This window comes from Papilio machaon, chromosome 6 (genome assembly GCF_912999745.1).
Source record: "Papilio machaon chromosome 6, ilPapMach1.1, whole genome shotgun sequence".
In the NCBI taxonomy this organism is placed as follows: Eukaryota; Metazoa; Arthropoda; class Insecta; order Lepidoptera; family Papilionidae; genus Papilio; species Papilio machaon.
The window spans coordinates 9273695-9290359 of NC_059991.1; the positions used below are offsets into that span (position 1 = coordinate 9273695).

The following is a 16665-nucleotide window of genomic DNA, read 5'->3' on the forward strand; positions in this document are numbered from 1 at the left end:
TAGGTACTCAATTTATTTAGTTTAAATTATGAAAATTTAGAATTTGTAGAAATTATATAATACTAGCTGTAGCCCGCGAATTAAATAAAAAATATAATGAGTAGCCCATGTGTTCTTCCAGACTATGTTTTACATCTGTGCCAAATTTCATCAAGATCCGTTGGGCCGTTCCGGATATATCTTCAAACATCCATTAGTCCATCTAAACATTCGTATTTATATGTATGTATGAATTTAAGATGCGAAAGTTTAGATTGATGGATAGGTCGATGGATGTTTGTCAAAAGGTATCTCCAGAACGGCTACAAGGATCTCGCTGAAATTTGGCATATATGTAGATCGCAGCCTGAAAGACACATAAGCGTGCGTAGCAAGTAAAATTGTAAATTTCAATGTCGTATAATGTAAAAATATTTCTTCATTCGTTCAAACTCTCATACTCAAACTTAATAACACAAGTATGGGCATTGACACATTTGTGTTATATTTGCGTATTCACATCAAACTAGCGGCAAAGCGCCTGACTCATTCGCGTCGTAAGGTTAGTTTAGCCAGTGCTAACTAGTCGATCGTCCAATCGACTGGAGGACAATGCGCCCGCGCACACGATCGCCTCCGCGCCCTCTACCGCGCTTTCTATCGCGCCCGCCACCGCGCCCGCCACCGTGCCCGCCACCGCGCCCGCCACCGCGCCCTCCACCGCGTCCGCCACCGTGCCCTCCACCGCGTCTGCCAGCGCGCCCTCCACCGCGCCCTCCACCACGTCCGCCACCGCGCCCTCTACCGCGACCGCCACCGTGCCCTCCACCGTGTCCGCCACCGTGCCCTCCACCGCGTCCGCCACCGCGCCCTCCACCGCATCCGCCACCGCGCCCTCCACCGCGACCGCCACCGCGCCCTCCACCGCGTCCGCCACCGCGCCCTCCACCACGTCCGCCACCGCGCCCTCCACCGCGTCCGCCACCGCGCCCTCCACCGCATCCGCCACCGCGCCCTCCACCGCGACCGCCACCGCGCCCTCCACCACGTCCGCCACCGCGCCCTCCACCGCGTCCGCCACCGTCCCGCCACTGCACCCGCCACCGCGCCCTCCACCGCGCCCTCCACCACGTCCGCCACCGCGCCCTCCACCGCGTCCGCCACCGCGCCCTCCACCGCATCCGCCACCGCGCCCTCAACCGCGACCGCCACCGCGCCCTCCACCACGTCCGCCACCGCGCCCTCCACCGCGTCCGCCACCGTCCCGCCACTGCACCCGCCACCGCGCCCTCCACCGCACCCTACACCGCGTCCGCCACCGCGCCCGCCACCGCGCCCGCATGTTCAACGTGAACATGCACTAGGAAAAAAAACGAGTCTAACAATATTTTCTTTCATGAATGTTAATTTTGAATACGTTTTACTTTGTAATTCCACTGCCGTGACACTTGTATTGACACATTTGCTGTCTATGTTTTTTCCATCAGAATGAAAGAGATCACAATGTGTTTTCATAGTTGTGTAGAAATCCATACTAATACGTTGAATGTTTTTTTGACTTTCAAATTATTTATGCTGCACTTTGCCATTTGAATACACGTTACTATGTTACTTGTATTATAAATGCGAATATTTAGTGGATGGCTGGATGGATGTTTGTTTGAAGATATCTCCGGAAAGGATGAACGGATCTTGATGAAATTTGGCAGAGATGAAGAACATAGTTTGTGAGAACACATAGGCCATTTATTATTTTTTTTAAACCCGCGCAGACGGAGTCACGGGTCAGCTAATACATTATAAGTTTAAAATGGTAAAGCTACCGTTGCCCATAGACAGTTGCGATGCATTTGTAGATGCGTTGCCTATACTTCCTCGACAAAGGGGGGACGCGAATTGAGGATACTTCCTATGCCTACGCCAAATGAAGTGGATTCTTCCCATCCGAGTGTCATATCAGAGGCTAAATGTTATTCCTTTACCTGATTTATAGGATGAAAGAGAAGAATTGAGAAATATCCTTTTTCTTAGTACTTCAGCAAAAAATAACATTTAACTCTGTAAATGTGTATTTTGTTTAGTGCAGTGCATTAAGCGGTAGCTTTTATGCAATAAAAAGCAAAAATCATCAGTAAATTTTTTTTACTTTGGCCCATATAAGTAGGACCCCATGGATAGTATGAAATTCAAATAAAGTTCATAACTTAGGATAAAGTTGAATTTTTATTTGTCAGTTTTAGCAACATGTAAAAATTAGGAAAGAAAAAATACAGAGAAACAATAAAATCCATTCTTAAAACCAAAACAAATAAATGTAGATTTTAACTCTGCTTACTTGATACATTTTTATTATTCTTAATGATATAATTATGGTAGTAGAAAGTACCAAACATATATACAAAAGCTATAGCGTTAATGACAGATATCACGTTAAACCATTTGGGGTAGTTGCAATCGGTGAGCAGGGGGTATACGTTGTGCATTGCGATTATCACAAACTGTATCTGGAAACAAAAAGTTACAAGATTAGTATACATTCCGTAAGTGTGCTGTGAAATGCTAAAAACAATAACATAACATTATTCTACCTTGCATACTGCAATGTAATTTTATATGAATGCATTCGACCTCTTCGTGGCTATAAGACGTGATATGGAAAATGTTTTTAGAAATATACTACGCGAATTTCGAATTTGTTATTACATATTACTTTCTTAGGTCATCATCATCTCCCTGGCCTTTTACCACCTTGAAGGTTTGACTTAATTTCTTACGGCCGGCCGCCTGCCTATCGCAAACCCTACTTGGAAGGATCACTTATAACTTTCTTAGGTATTGATTATAAATAACTGCTATTACGTTACTTTTCTTATAATATTATCTTACCAATTGTAATATTGTCAAATGCCTCTTCCACCAAATATACTTTCGGTATTGTGGTCCCAAGCCAGAAACTAAATAGTATCCGTACATGATGACGTGAACAAAGGAGTTCAAAAGAGCAGTCAAAGTGGCGTGACCACCTAAAATTACACTTTGTTTAGAAGATAATATATCAAAAAATAAATACTAAAATTGTTAACGGTGTGTTCATCCAGCAAATATATGATCGCTGCACCAAGTATTCGAATATGACCAACATTTATCTGAGTAAATGCTAGAGCTGAGTCTGCTATATTTATTTACAGAAATCTGAAGCTTTGTAAAGGCTATTTTGGCCTTGCCTCCGCGAAAACCTTACTATTTTTCACCTATTTTGTAAACCAACAAAGATATGATAATATTCACAGTAGTAAGTCTCAAACAAGAAAATCAGTAGAAAACTTTCACCTGGAATATATTTTACTCCAATCCAAGTAATGATAGGCATTATCGTATGATGGTAAATATGTAACGTCGATATCTGCTTATCCTTTTTTCTCAGCACAAAAAATACAGTATCCAACAACTCAGTCAACTTTGCTATGTAAAACCACCAGGCGGCTTCCGCAATCTACAACAAGGAATGTAACAAGTTTTGGTAAAATAGAAATAACAGTATGTCGAGCATTTAGTGCATAATTAAGTAACAGCCCGAGCAGAGGCTCCTGAGGGAGCCCTCGAGCCTAGTTACTCTTAAACGAGGTTTAGGCTAAGCGCCATCTGCGCCCGGCCACCTCAAGCCCGGTGAAACTGTAAATGCCTCCTCAAGGCAAACAGTGACTACTCAGTCACAAAAAAAACATTTAGTGCAACTTTAATATATTGTAAAAAAGTATCAATTAAATGTCTTCGCAAGAAGTAGCTCTAGCTCTTATGATTCTATTCCCAATTTTCCTATTTCATAGCCGTGGTTTCCAATAAGATGATGGGACTTTTTTATTATTTGGTTAGCAGTATGTAAAGGCCATACCCAATTTGCAGAAGGTCTGTCAGAGTAGTCGACAGGCGTGCATAACATATTGTATTCCCCAGACAAGACATAAACTGTACCCTGTAAAACAAAATAATTTAGTCGTTGTCATAAAAATAGTGAATATTAGTGAAAGTAAAAATATACTAAAGTAAATGGAATGGATAGCTTATAATAACATTATTAAGTAACGATACAAATAAATATCTGCAGCCTAGGAAGACTCCGGTGGAGCGCGCCATTCGTGCGACAGTGCAAACACTACTACTGCTATCTATACTTTCTTAGTTTAATTTTAGCCTATACTTAGACATTTAGTACCTTTTTTTGTATTTTATAAGGTAGCAAACGAGCTAGCCTCCGATATGGTTAGCCAGCTGCTGCACATAGACATCCGCAATTGCAGATGCGTTGCCTACCTTTAATCAACGGAAGAGGAGATGCACAGAGAAAAGATTTCCCCTTCCTAAGCGCGCCTCCAACTCATTATGATGGGCAAAATCGCAGGAAAGAGACGCGTTGGACGTAGGAAGAAGTCGTGGCTGAGGAACATCAGGGAGTGGACCAACATTGCCAGCGTTGAAGACCTGTTTCGCTTGGCGCAAGATAGGAAGAATTTCGCTAAGCTGACGGCCAACCTCCAATAGTGGAGAGGCACAAGAAGAAGAAGAAGCGCTCCTCCTCTCCCTTTACTTATAAAAAGGGGTGGGAAGTAAAAGAGGACTAAAATTAGGCCTCCGGCACACACACACTCGTAATATGAAATTACTTCCACTTCACGCCTGACTTCTGTGTAGTCGAGCCGGCCCATTCGTGCAGCAGATGTTTTTGTTGCTGGCGTCTTCCACTGTTAAACTGAATTATGTACGAATGGCGCGTATAAATTATTTTACATAATGGGAATACTAACGCAGTATACTAAGTACAAACTCAGAAGAACTTGACAGGTATTGTAAACTATTAAGATCTTCTTCAATTGGAATGGTTTCCTATCCCTCATCCACAATGGACCAAGCCATGTGCAGAAGTAATAGTAACAAGTGAGGATTGTGACCAGACTGGCAGGATTTGAGACTAACAACCAAGAACTTGTTTGTTTATCTGAAAAAAAATGTAAAACAAATTTTTATGTTTTATGTAACGTTAGTATCCTATATTAGCTACTAACTACTACGAGTATCATGTAGTTAGCATAATATGTTGTTATTACATTTAGTATTATTTTTTTAATTTATTTTTATATCTAATATTATAAATGCGAATGTTTAGATGGATGTTTGTTTGTTTGAAGGTATCTCCGGAACAACTGAACGGATCATGATGAAATTTGGCACAGTTGTAGAACAAAGTCTGGAAGAACATATAGCCTACTTATTAAGTTTTGTTAGTTCCGCGCGGACGGAGTCGCGGGCGATAGCTAGTATGTAATAATTGTGAACTTACAATGACATACGATTTCTTACTCTCCAGAGATACTAGCAATATTCAATTCGCAAGGAAACAATAAAAAAATGTAAATCACGTGTAACTTCCTTTTTCCACAGGTATTAATTATGTCTCACAGTTATCATTAAACTTTAGACTTTTAAATTCCGAAACAGTAAAAAACTACTTACATACACCTTCGTTGATAATTAAATCATATTTTTGACGCAAGTGTTCAGAAATTATTTCCATACTTGTTTTAATTATCTTACTTTCAGATAAACTTTAATATTATTTATTATATTATTATATCCTAAAAGTGATTCTTGTCTTCAAGAGGTGTTTGATAAAATGCTGAACATAAACTGAAAAAGATAGTGTGTGTTGTGGTAAACTAGATGTTTTGCAAATCATTTGCATTTCACATTGTATGACTTACAGTACTTCAAGGCTGAGTTATAGGGTCAGCAAGACAACAGGTCTAACTAAAGGTTATAATTAAAATTACTAGATCTAGAAAATTCAGTAGACTGTAGCAAACAAGCAAGCGGTCACCTGTTTATGTTGTGTTGTTATTTAATTTATTTATATATTAAACTAGCTTTTACCCGCGACTCCGTCCGCGCGGAATAAAAAATAGAAAACGGGGTAAAAACTATCCTATGTCCGTTTCCTGGTTTTAAGCTACCTGCTCATCAATTTTCAGTCAAATCGACTCAGCAGTTCTTGAGTTATAAATAGTGTAACTAACACGACTTTCTTTTATATATGTAGATTTCATTGTGTAAAAAAACTGTACTCTTGCAATTTTAATGTAACATAGACCATCAATTACCTCAAGTAAGTGAATTGTAATTTCTATTAAGGAAGTAAAGATTTATTAAACCGTTAAATTAATAAAAACGGAGCATCTGTATGTAACATTAAAACAAAATATTGATATTTCATCTACATGGTGTTTTTGCGTTACTTAAAACAAAAAAAAAAACTATTTTTATTCTTTATTCTGTCTGTCCCCCATCTGTCCCGCGTTTGTTCCGAGTAGTCTCCGAACCGGCCGGATCTATTTTGGCGGGACTTTTAATTGAAAATAAGCTTATTACGTGGGAGTATCATAAGAAAACTATTTTTTTAATTCTACGCTGACGAAGACGCGAACAACTGATGAATTAACCTTTATAGTATATCATCAACTTATATCATAACTTATACATCCACGTGCACTCGCCTGGCCGTCGCCGCGGCGTTCTCTCGCCCTAAGGACGATTCCCGCGGGCGGGTGTGGGTGACCCTTTACTGTGAATGACAACTGTTGAAGCACTTGCATTTCGATAATATTGCCACCCCTTTCATACTCTTTGAAAAGGGTGACAATATTGTTAAAGATTGATGATTGATTTATTATTATTTTATTGTGGAGAGAGAAAAAGATAACATAACTTTTTAATTCAAAGAGGGAACATGATAGATGCTATGTCTTAATGGGCAATTTAAAACGCACCTTGCGACCTGAACGTGATATGTAATCGTGAGTGTCGCTCTTCGGTGATGGTCGAGATGTATGTGAACTTGATTGTGGAATACATGTAATTAATTTTGAGGGAGAATTGACAGCCGAAGGACAATGAAAAGAGGAAAAAGAAAAAGAGTCTGGTGTTAAAGGCTCTTCAACATACGCCGGTTTGACTCGGTCTAGACTTACTTTTGTATTCTTGTTTCCGATTGTAATAACAATAATATTCTTATCGTCCCTGCTTACAACTGTATGTGGCAAAGATCGCAACAATGTTCGCATACAAGTTACATGATATTTTGTATTTTCTTTCTTTTTTTACATTTGAAATTCACAATTATATTTATTTTAACTCAAAACAGGACATTGATTATCATCACTATATTAACATTCTTAGCATATATTTCATCTAGTCGCCTTAGATTTAATATATGTGTATTTAATAGCGTAGGCTGGGTACCAGGGATTGCTTCCGTATCTTTTTGTCTAGTTTTTATTTTGAAAAAACGGAACAGACCACAATAAAAGACTATATCAAAGAATGGGATATATGGCTTAGGTTAGAGACAAGCAACAGACTGATTGGAACAGCGGCTGACGCGTTGAAAGAACGGCGTTGGCCAGGTGAAGCCGCGCGGCTCACAGATTGATAGCAAGACGTTCACTCAGCGCCAAAGTTGCGCTTAGCAGTTGAGTCGGGTGGGAGTAAAATTGCGGTAGTTAGTGTGCTTTCGGCATCTAAACTAACGATATATGTACATAAAATATACATACATTATATTATTATTGTAAGATTACAGCTTTATTATTAATAAATAATTTTAATCCTCTTTTATTTCCCAGTCTTTTTATAAGGAAGGTATGGTAAGGGGCAGTAGATTTGACGGAGGACGGGACGCATAGGTAAGGTAAATATTCTCTTTCTCTGCGTCCCCACCTCCGTCGCTTAATGGTAGGCACCGCATCTGCAATTGCGCGTGTCTATGAGCAGCAGTCGCTTTGCTATTTCGGCGAATCAGGCTGCTTACTTGTTTCTCACCTTATGATATAAAAAAAAGATTACATATTTTTAGACAGTAAAAATATTTTATACAGTTTTTACTGAACTTAAAATTCTTTAATGGTACATTTAATTATTACTATGAAGAAAACATAGTCAGAAAGTTTTATAAAAAGTTAAAATCATAACAATGTTGTAAAGTCAGGTTATATTTGACAGCAAATACTCGCAGATATTCGAAGTAAACGACAAAATATTTATTATGTTACTTTTGAAAACGTTAGCAACCAGCACAAATTCTACGTAGGAAGGAATTTGTGTGATTTAAACCTTGTTAACTAAGCATCATTTATATTTTAAATGCCTTTGACATTGATTTGTGACCAATTAAATAACTATAATTATAATAAAACATTAAACTCTTACTTGAAAAAATGTGGGTCCTTATAAAGAAATGTAAGCTTAAATGTTTTAAATTATCACATTATTAAGTAACCTATAAACATAATTTTATTTAACCTTAACAAGCTAAATGACATTAGTGCTTCAATTGATGAAAAATCAAAGAGTATTAATATAAATTATGACTGCCTGCTTTATTTTGAAACGATAGGAATGTTAAAAAGTATATACTTCTAGCCTGACTAGGTAAACACGGGTTTGAAAGAATCCTTAATGTACAACCAACAGCCTTTTTTAGGGGCACGGTTGATGCGCCGGCGCCTTGCTGAAATGAAAAAAGAGAAAAGTGGAGATCCTCAACAGGAGAGCAGCAAAGCTGCGCTAATGCAGAAGTAAACGACTAAAGTTATGCTATAAATAAATTAAAGGATTTCATCGCATTTAATTAAAATGTAATTTTCAATTAAAATATAATGTTTATTTCACAATAAATGTGTAGATTTTTTTTCGATGACAGTTTTATATGACCTATTTTTTTTATAAAATGATTACACAAAAACAATAAATAATATTTTAAAGAAAATATGGTTTGGGGAAAAACGAAGTCCATATAATATTAAATATTTGTTGCCTGTTTAACAGGTAGGTTCAGTGGAAATCAGTTTAAATAGAAAAATAAGTAGACTAGATTATATTTAATTAAATAAATATTAGTACATCCATAAATATACAAAAGCTAATGTTCCAGAGGAAGTTTCTTTTGTATCATACAGTCTAAATACAATATTATAGCGTCTTATTTCTCAAGGAATAATTATGAATCTTTTTTATTAGACATTTCACCGTTAGATGTAGGCACTGGAACATGCGGACTTGATAGAGATGTTTTATTGACCTTAATATAAGTATAATAATAAAAGCTACTGAACATCCACGTGAAAGTAATGGTCCCCGCGAGGGTAAGCAATTTGAGGACGATTGGAAAGCCACAATCATAGAACAGACTAACGGCAGCTTGTATGCTTATAAGTCCGAACTGCACCTGAAAATAAATGATTAAATATTTAAACTATTGTAAATTCCGTAGCATTATTAGCTGCAGGCTGCAGGAAATGCCCGCTCGACCAAAAGAAGTGGAAGTCATTCATACAGGTCTAAGTCGAAGTGATTCCGTGTTTCGGAGGTGTGTTGTTAAAGAGTTTCTATTCTAGTTCTAGTTCCCTATCTATCTATTCTAGCTCCCTTTCCTTTACTACCCTTTTCCGACAAGCTAAATGACCTGCTTACATACCTTATTGCAATATAAAATTAGGTATATGGAAAGGAAGGTATATGTACACAAAGTGATAGCTTCTAAACCGTCATCTAAGTTTAATGGCTAATTTCTTTTTTATTTTAAATTTGGGAAGAGATACAAATTTGTGTACGTTTTACTTTAATATTTGATACTATAAGATAACTTACAATTTGCATGACAGTTAGATATCGCTTCCACCATAAATATTTTCTAAATCTTGACCCATAACTGGCAAGAAAGTAATATGTGTACATAAATACATGTATCAAGGAATTTATCCATCCAACGTATGCGGCCTGACCTCCTGCGATGATGTAAAAAAATAAATTAAAAACACCATTAAAAAGTTTAGAGAGTTCTTTTCTGTAGCCTAAACATTCTGAAAATTTTAACTTTATTCATAGTTGGAATTTGTTTTAACTAATTAATTAACTCTTGTGTAACATCACGTCAGTAGAATAAACTTGAAATGCGATTTATTTTGTAAATTATTTTATACTATTTCGTGCTTGCAAAATTATAAACTGCCAAAATTTAACATGTAGAGATACCTGGAAAATATTTAATAGCCATCCAACCCGCAAAAGCCATTGCGGAGTGATGGTACAGATGTAAAAATGATATTTGTCTGTCAGACTTCTTTAATACAAAGAACACAGTGTCGAGGAGTTCCGTCAACTTCGCCATATAATATACCCAAACTGCTGACACTAACTAAAGTAAAAACAACATTGATCCAATTAATATTATTATTTAAACACAATTTTAATAGAAACGCATATATTCTTGTCCCCAAGACAAAGTGCATGCGCTTCGAAACGAACTTAGTAACGAAAGTAGTACCTAAACCAAAGTAATTTAGAATAAATGTGCACAATTAATTAATGTATTTGCCACATTCCATACAACATCTAGTGTTACATATCTCGTTCAACTTGATTGATTCAACTTTAAAAAAAAAAAAAATTCTACTTGTTTGATATACCAGTTACCTCAAGTAAAAATCTTATTATCGTAACAAAGATTTCTTAAACGGTAACTCCAATAAACAAAAAAAAAAATGGGACCCATCTGCAAGCACTTCCTTTCGATTAAAATATTTTTCATCAAAATCGGACCACCAGGGGCGGAGTTTCGCGGTAACACACATAAAAAAAAATACAGTCGAATTGATAACCTCCTTCTTTTTGAAGTCGGTTAAAAATGTATTGAACTGAGAAAATCTTTGAATAAGTCAAGTGATTGTTACGTGTTAGTTCTATACATTTTTGAAATTCGTTATGGAATCAGTTCGGAGCGAATGCAATTTGTCTAGGAGAGTTGGTTTAATAATTGATCTATCGGTCGTGTGTTCGAATCACGCCATTCGAATATCGCCTAAATTGGCATGGGTTTATTTATATTTTTAATACATGAAAAAGTGTACCCGGACAGTATTTGGATCTGTGGCATCGCTGACAGCTTGACAAAGAAAATTATTTTCAGTTAAAAACAGTATTAAAATTGTTCCCTGAAAAATAAAACAAACTTTTAAAAATTTTTGAAAGTCCACATTACTTCTTTACGTATTTATAATAATTTAAACATTACCTCATAAAATATATACATGCTAAGGCATATTTGAAATAAATTATAAAGTTTGATAATATTTTTTAATTGAAAAGGTTCTCTGTTCTTCATTAACGATGGCCCCAGCACTAAACAGAAATAGTTGTAAAAACCAATAATTGTCCAGAAAGCTATCGGTCCAGTCACTAGGAACCAATTCTTCGAACGAGGATCTGAAAGAAAATTAACTTATGAAGTAATGAATCAATTTCAAAGCTCACTTAATATAACTTCAACCTCTCTTTCATTTGCCAACTTCTTGTATAAATAACTAGTTGTCAATGGTAAAAATCAGTAAACAATTTGGCACTCTGGAGAAAATACGAATCGATTGATATTTCACTTGTTAAAATAGATTAACCCATTTTAGATACTCACTGGCTGGTCACAATGTTATGTAGTGTAATACTTCAAATATGAAAACATAATAACATAATAAACAGTTGAGAAAAATATACGTATAAATATAATTACCAACAGCATCTTCGAATATATATCCATAGCCGTTCCATAAACTTTTCAATATTACAGACATTTTACAAAATGTAATCACACAATCACACGGTCATGAACTATAATTTCAAACACATTAGAAACGTAAATATAATCGTGTTACTCCATATTACTGCGTCCTCTTCGAAACTCGGTCGTTGTTTACAGCACGTATATACAAAGGCTTATTTATATACCACTTTTCACAATTATTTTTGAATTTAAATAAGTAAATGACCCATTACGGAGCAGTATTGGTGGAGTCAAAAGTTCAAGTTACTTAGACATGTATGCGCTGTACTTTAGCAATACAAGTTGTAAATCACTGACATGATTACTGACAACAAAATAATGCAGAACTTTTGATCAGCGTTAATACTAAAAAATCGAAGCGACGGAAAAGATGATTGTATAGCATTTGTTGATCATTGAATATAATGCAATATGAATTTTGGCTATGTGGTTGAATTGCCGAGTCGCTGGTATTAACACATTTTTTTGTATCTGTTTTTTTTTTTCAAAGAAAATGTGAGGGATGCCAATTCGTGTATATAAAAGTTTTACAGCAGGCCAAACCTACTGTAAGATAGTATCAGTAAAAGGAAAACAGTGTCGCCAAGATGATTTTATTTTACTTTGCGAAGCCTGACTTGATTTTTTGTGTGGCAAAACGTCCCTGGATTTAATATACATAATTTTTTTAAAGATAGAGTACGCTTTCACACAGCAATACCAAAACTATATCGACGTTGGAAAGCATAAACGCTGTAACCCTTGAAATCGCGAATATGTTTTTCACACGTTAATAATTTCAACCATTATCAAACGATAATGATTTTATTATAGGTTAGCACAAACTACACAACATTGCTAAATACCGCATGCTTGTAAGCGTATCAGCTCACGAGTTATCATTTTTTGGCTCTCCTGTAAAGTTCATACTTTCGGGGTTACAGCGTTTACGCTTTCCAGCGTCGATATATTTATAACTTTTTTTTCCGGTCTATAGAAGTTCTTTTATCATCATTAATTTCATAAGCTTTACATATATGTATAAAAATACATGGATACGTCTTAACTGTAATAACAAGCAAATTAATATAAAAATTACAGTTGAGTTTTTACAGTGAAAAAATGAGTAACGGTGTACAACGTCGGGACAAATTTGTTTAGCAAAATAGCTACATATTTTATTGACGTAAGAAAAACGTCTTTTCAACGCGCGATCACGTTTCAAAGTAATGTTAATAAACATTCTATGTTAATGTAATCAGTTCATTGCTAATAATTATTATTCAGTTCTTGCCCTTTGATTCTATTCAAACACAAGACATATTTTATATGTAAAACATTGGGGTACAAAGTTAGCCAATCAGGCCTTATTCATTTATTCTAAACTAGATTTTACCCGCGACTTCGTCCGCGCGGAATAAAAAAAATGCACACAAGATAAAAAAGTTCTTATGTCCGGCTCCTAGTTCTAACCTACCTCCCCATCAATTTTCAGCTAAATCATTTCGACCGATCTTGAGTTATAAATAGTGTAACTAACACGACTATCTTTTATATATGTAGATAACTATCTTTTACCCGCGACTCCGTCCGCGCAGAATAAAAAATAGAAAATGGGGTAAAAATTATCCTATGTCCGTTTCTTGGTTCTAAGCTACCTGCCCACCAATTTTCAGTCAAATCGATTCAGCCGTTCGTGAGTTATAAATAGTGTAACTAACACGACTTTCTTTTAAATATTTAGATTTTTTCTCTTAAAATGGCAAACGAGCGGTAATCTGAATTCGCCGAAAGAGCGTAGCGATCGCTGTTTATGGACGTATATAATTGCAAATACATTGCCTACATTTAATCAACATAGGAGGAGACGCACACAAAGAGAATATAGAATATTTCCAATTACTTTGCGTTCCCTTCTCCTACAAATCTTCTTCGCCTTCCCATTATTTCCTTGTAAGAAAAAGGTGGGTAGGGCACGTAGACGACAGTCAGACCTCCAGCTCGCACAATCATCGCCTGTCTTCTGTTCTGTCGTGGTATTTGACCAATCAATCCGGCCCATTTGTGCACCCAATGTTGATGTTACAGGCTCACCACTGTGCAAAACTTCCAGTTCGAGAAGCTAATTATGACTATGTATTAAGTATTTGACTTAAAAAATTGCAACATAGACAGTATTCCTTTGCGACTCGCCTCCAGCAGTCACGACGACTCCCCACAACCTTGAACTGTACCAAAATTCTTGTCACATTGTTTAACGAAATTAAATTAAACTAGTACTTAAAATTCTATTGTTAAAATGTCGTGTCGATGTCGTGGAATGACATTTTTATTTTACATTTTTTAAACATTTAAAAGAAAGGCCGGCCAGCGTATTTGATGGAAAATAACCCACAGTAGGTTGTTCTCGCGGCAACCTTTCCTTGGAGCTACGAAGATATTTTTCCTTAGAAGGAGTGATGAAGAGTTCTCATAAAGAGAAAAGTATAATTACTATATGGTCAATTCGCTCTACTTAATTGTTATATTACTACCTCTTTGTAAACACAACAGCATCGCCGAGGGAACTCTTGAGCCATAAGATGATGTGTAAAATGAAAACTGTAGGGATGTTCATAGATACGTGAACCCATATTTCTAAGTGTTCTACAGTTAATTAAATACTTTAAAATTCACATTGCAATTGTGCTTAACAGAAAATTGTTGCTATTTTATTTTAAACGGGACCATTAAATAATAATCATTGGATCAATTTGACATTGGAACCGCGACCAGGTAAATCCGTCGCATTTTATAAATTACATATAAATGACTCGATGACTATAAAACATTAGGACGTTGAACTTTCATGGTGTTCAGTTCATAGCTCCCCCAATGACTGGTTTCAAGACGTCGTGGGTAAAGATAAATAAAAAATAACTTAAGTAATGATCTTATTCCGATCTGACTTTTAACTTATTCTTTGTTTAGTTGTTTCGGGTGCCTAAAAGTGAACGCAGCATTGGAGAATATGCAAATAAGGAGTTGGACTTTCACAGGTGGGCACAGTTAATCGAAAAGTTAACTTCGTTAATCGTTAATTCGTTAATTAAAAAATTAACTTCGTTAATCGTTAAAGCGCTACATTTTCGAAAATTTAACGCAAGTTAAAGTTAATCGTTAACAGTTAATCATACCAAAATTATACATACTAATTTCACACTTATTGTGGAGACACTTGTTTAAAATAGTAATTTGACTATACATTCTATAACACATTAGTATAAGAGACAAGTATGAATGCATTATAGTATATTTCATTACGAGTGTGGAAAGCCTGTCATTGCAAAGAGTACCGACAAATGTCTACCCGAGCCGAGGCGCAGCCGAAGGTGAGGGTTGACAGTTGGAACAAGTTGTAATGACAGTTCCGCACGTGTACTAAACAACTATTTTTAATATAGTTGCGAAAAATGAAGCAGTTTAATAGAATAATAAAAACACAATAAACTCAACTAACTAAAATGTTTGAAAAATGGCGCCAGAGATTTTTTTTTTGTTTTCTTCACCCATTCTGGGAAGGCAAAGGGAACTATGCCCAAACGGCCAAATCTTTAGTAGATTATTTTTATTGATATGAAATGAAATTAAATTTAATGAGATTAAATAAAATGAAACCTAACCTAATTCATTGAATCAAATCATTAAATCTGATATTATAACAAATTAGGAGGTTCTTTCTATAAATATTTGCATGAATCATTAAAACTTCAATGATTTTTTTTTTGGAAAAATTTCGTGGTTGGTTTTTTTCTCTTTAATAGACATTATTTTGACAGTTGGGAAAGAGAACGCACGAGATTGGAAAAGCTAAAGAAAAAGCACGAGTAAAAGTGTTTAATACAGTTGCTCAAAAAGTGGCGTATTGCAGGGACGAAGAGCGTTCGGAATGTTGGCTTTTACATACTCTCTCTTTTATATACTCGTAATGAATTATACTATTTCGAACCTTCTTTTAATTTTGTCCTGTTGGTCATGTCTTTCCCGGACGCTCTGATGCATCACACTTGCACGCGAACTTCACATATATCAATTATCAACTCGTTCGTTTACCATTCGAGTCGCCGACAGTCGCCCAACATAGCTGAACTTACGAGCGTGGCGTGGCACGTAATTTAAACAAAATGACAGCACGTCTCTAAGATTCTAATTTAACGATTAACGGACTTTTATTAACGGAAGTTGAGTTTAACGGAAGTTAACAAAAGCGTTAACACTTTTTGAAGTTAACTTAAAAGTTAATCCGTTAAGCAAAATGTTAACTTCGTTAATTAACGATTAACGGATTAACGAGTTAATGCCCAGCTCTGTGGACTTTCATACCACCGCCATTAGGAATTCAGAGGTTTAGATGCTTTTTGTATTGTCTGAAATAATTATGACAATATTTAAATTCTTATGTGTTAGCAATCATCTAAAATTTGAATTTATTTCCACTTTAGAAACTCACAAACTTCATTTTTGGAAATAAACTGTCACCAGCGTCTGCGCTTGCACGGAATTAAAAAAAAAAAACATCATTTGTAGACTAAGTGTTCTTCCAGGCCATGTTCTATATCTAAGCCAAATAACAGCTATATCCATGCAGCCGTTTTGGAGATAACTTCTAACAAACATCCATCCAGAAAGACGAAGCCCAGAGCATGAAAAATGTCCTTGTTTTCTAAACGTTTTTTAATTGTTTGAATCCGAAAAATACAGCGCGTCATCGTCATTGTATAAAAACTAAAATTCGTCACGTCACTTTTCAGACGAAAGAGAGAATACTCTACTTTATACCTATATTTCTGTAAGATAGTAGCAATTTACTGGATGATTCGGCAGATTTGTCAAAAGATGTTAGTTTGCGGCGTCCACCACTATAAACGTAGCGGACCGACATTGCAAGCATTTTGCGTAAAAGCTATTTTTTTAGTTCATAGAATCATTTCGATATATGTTTATGAATGCTATAAAAAAAATTGAAAAATCCATGTTGAAACAAGATAATAGCTCGTTTATTGTCT

The 16665-nt window shown here is 36.0% G+C and overlaps 1 protein-coding gene across 1 annotated transcript; it reads right to left on the reverse strand.

Annotated features, from left to right (window-relative positions):
• Window positions 1–547: 547 nt before the first annotated feature.
• LOC106709809 (elongation of very long chain fatty acids protein-like) lies at window positions 548–11870 on the reverse strand. The gene is made up of 8 exons (XM_045678445.1): window positions 11591–11870; window positions 11099–11289; window positions 3872–3952; window positions 3310–3472; window positions 2866–3002; window positions 2315–2483; window positions 1084–1280; window positions 548–1042 (listed from the first exon to the last, which is right to left on the reverse strand). The coding sequence occupies exons 1-8, from the start codon at window positions 11649–11651 to the stop codon at window positions 548–550; spliced, it is 1494 nt and encodes a 497-aa protein (XP_045534401.1). The 5' UTR covers window positions 11652–11870.
• Between the last annotated feature and the right edge of the window lie 4795 nt (window positions 11871–16665).

Bases quoted from the DNA above. Each gene is read 5' to 3' on its own strand.
- LOC106709809 (XM_045678445.1), bottom strand. From the start codon at position 11,651: ATGTCTGTAATATTGAAAAGTTTATGGAACGGCTATGGATATATATTC. The intron at 3,473-3,871 runs GTATGGCCTTTA...TCCTTGTTGTAG, and splicing joins ACAGACCTTCTGCAAATTGG to ATTGCGGAAGCCGCCTGGTG. The intron at 1,281-2,314 runs GTAAGCAGAGTT...GACGCGGTGTAG, and splicing joins GAATAATAAAAATGTATCAA to GGTGCGGTGGAGGGCGCGGT.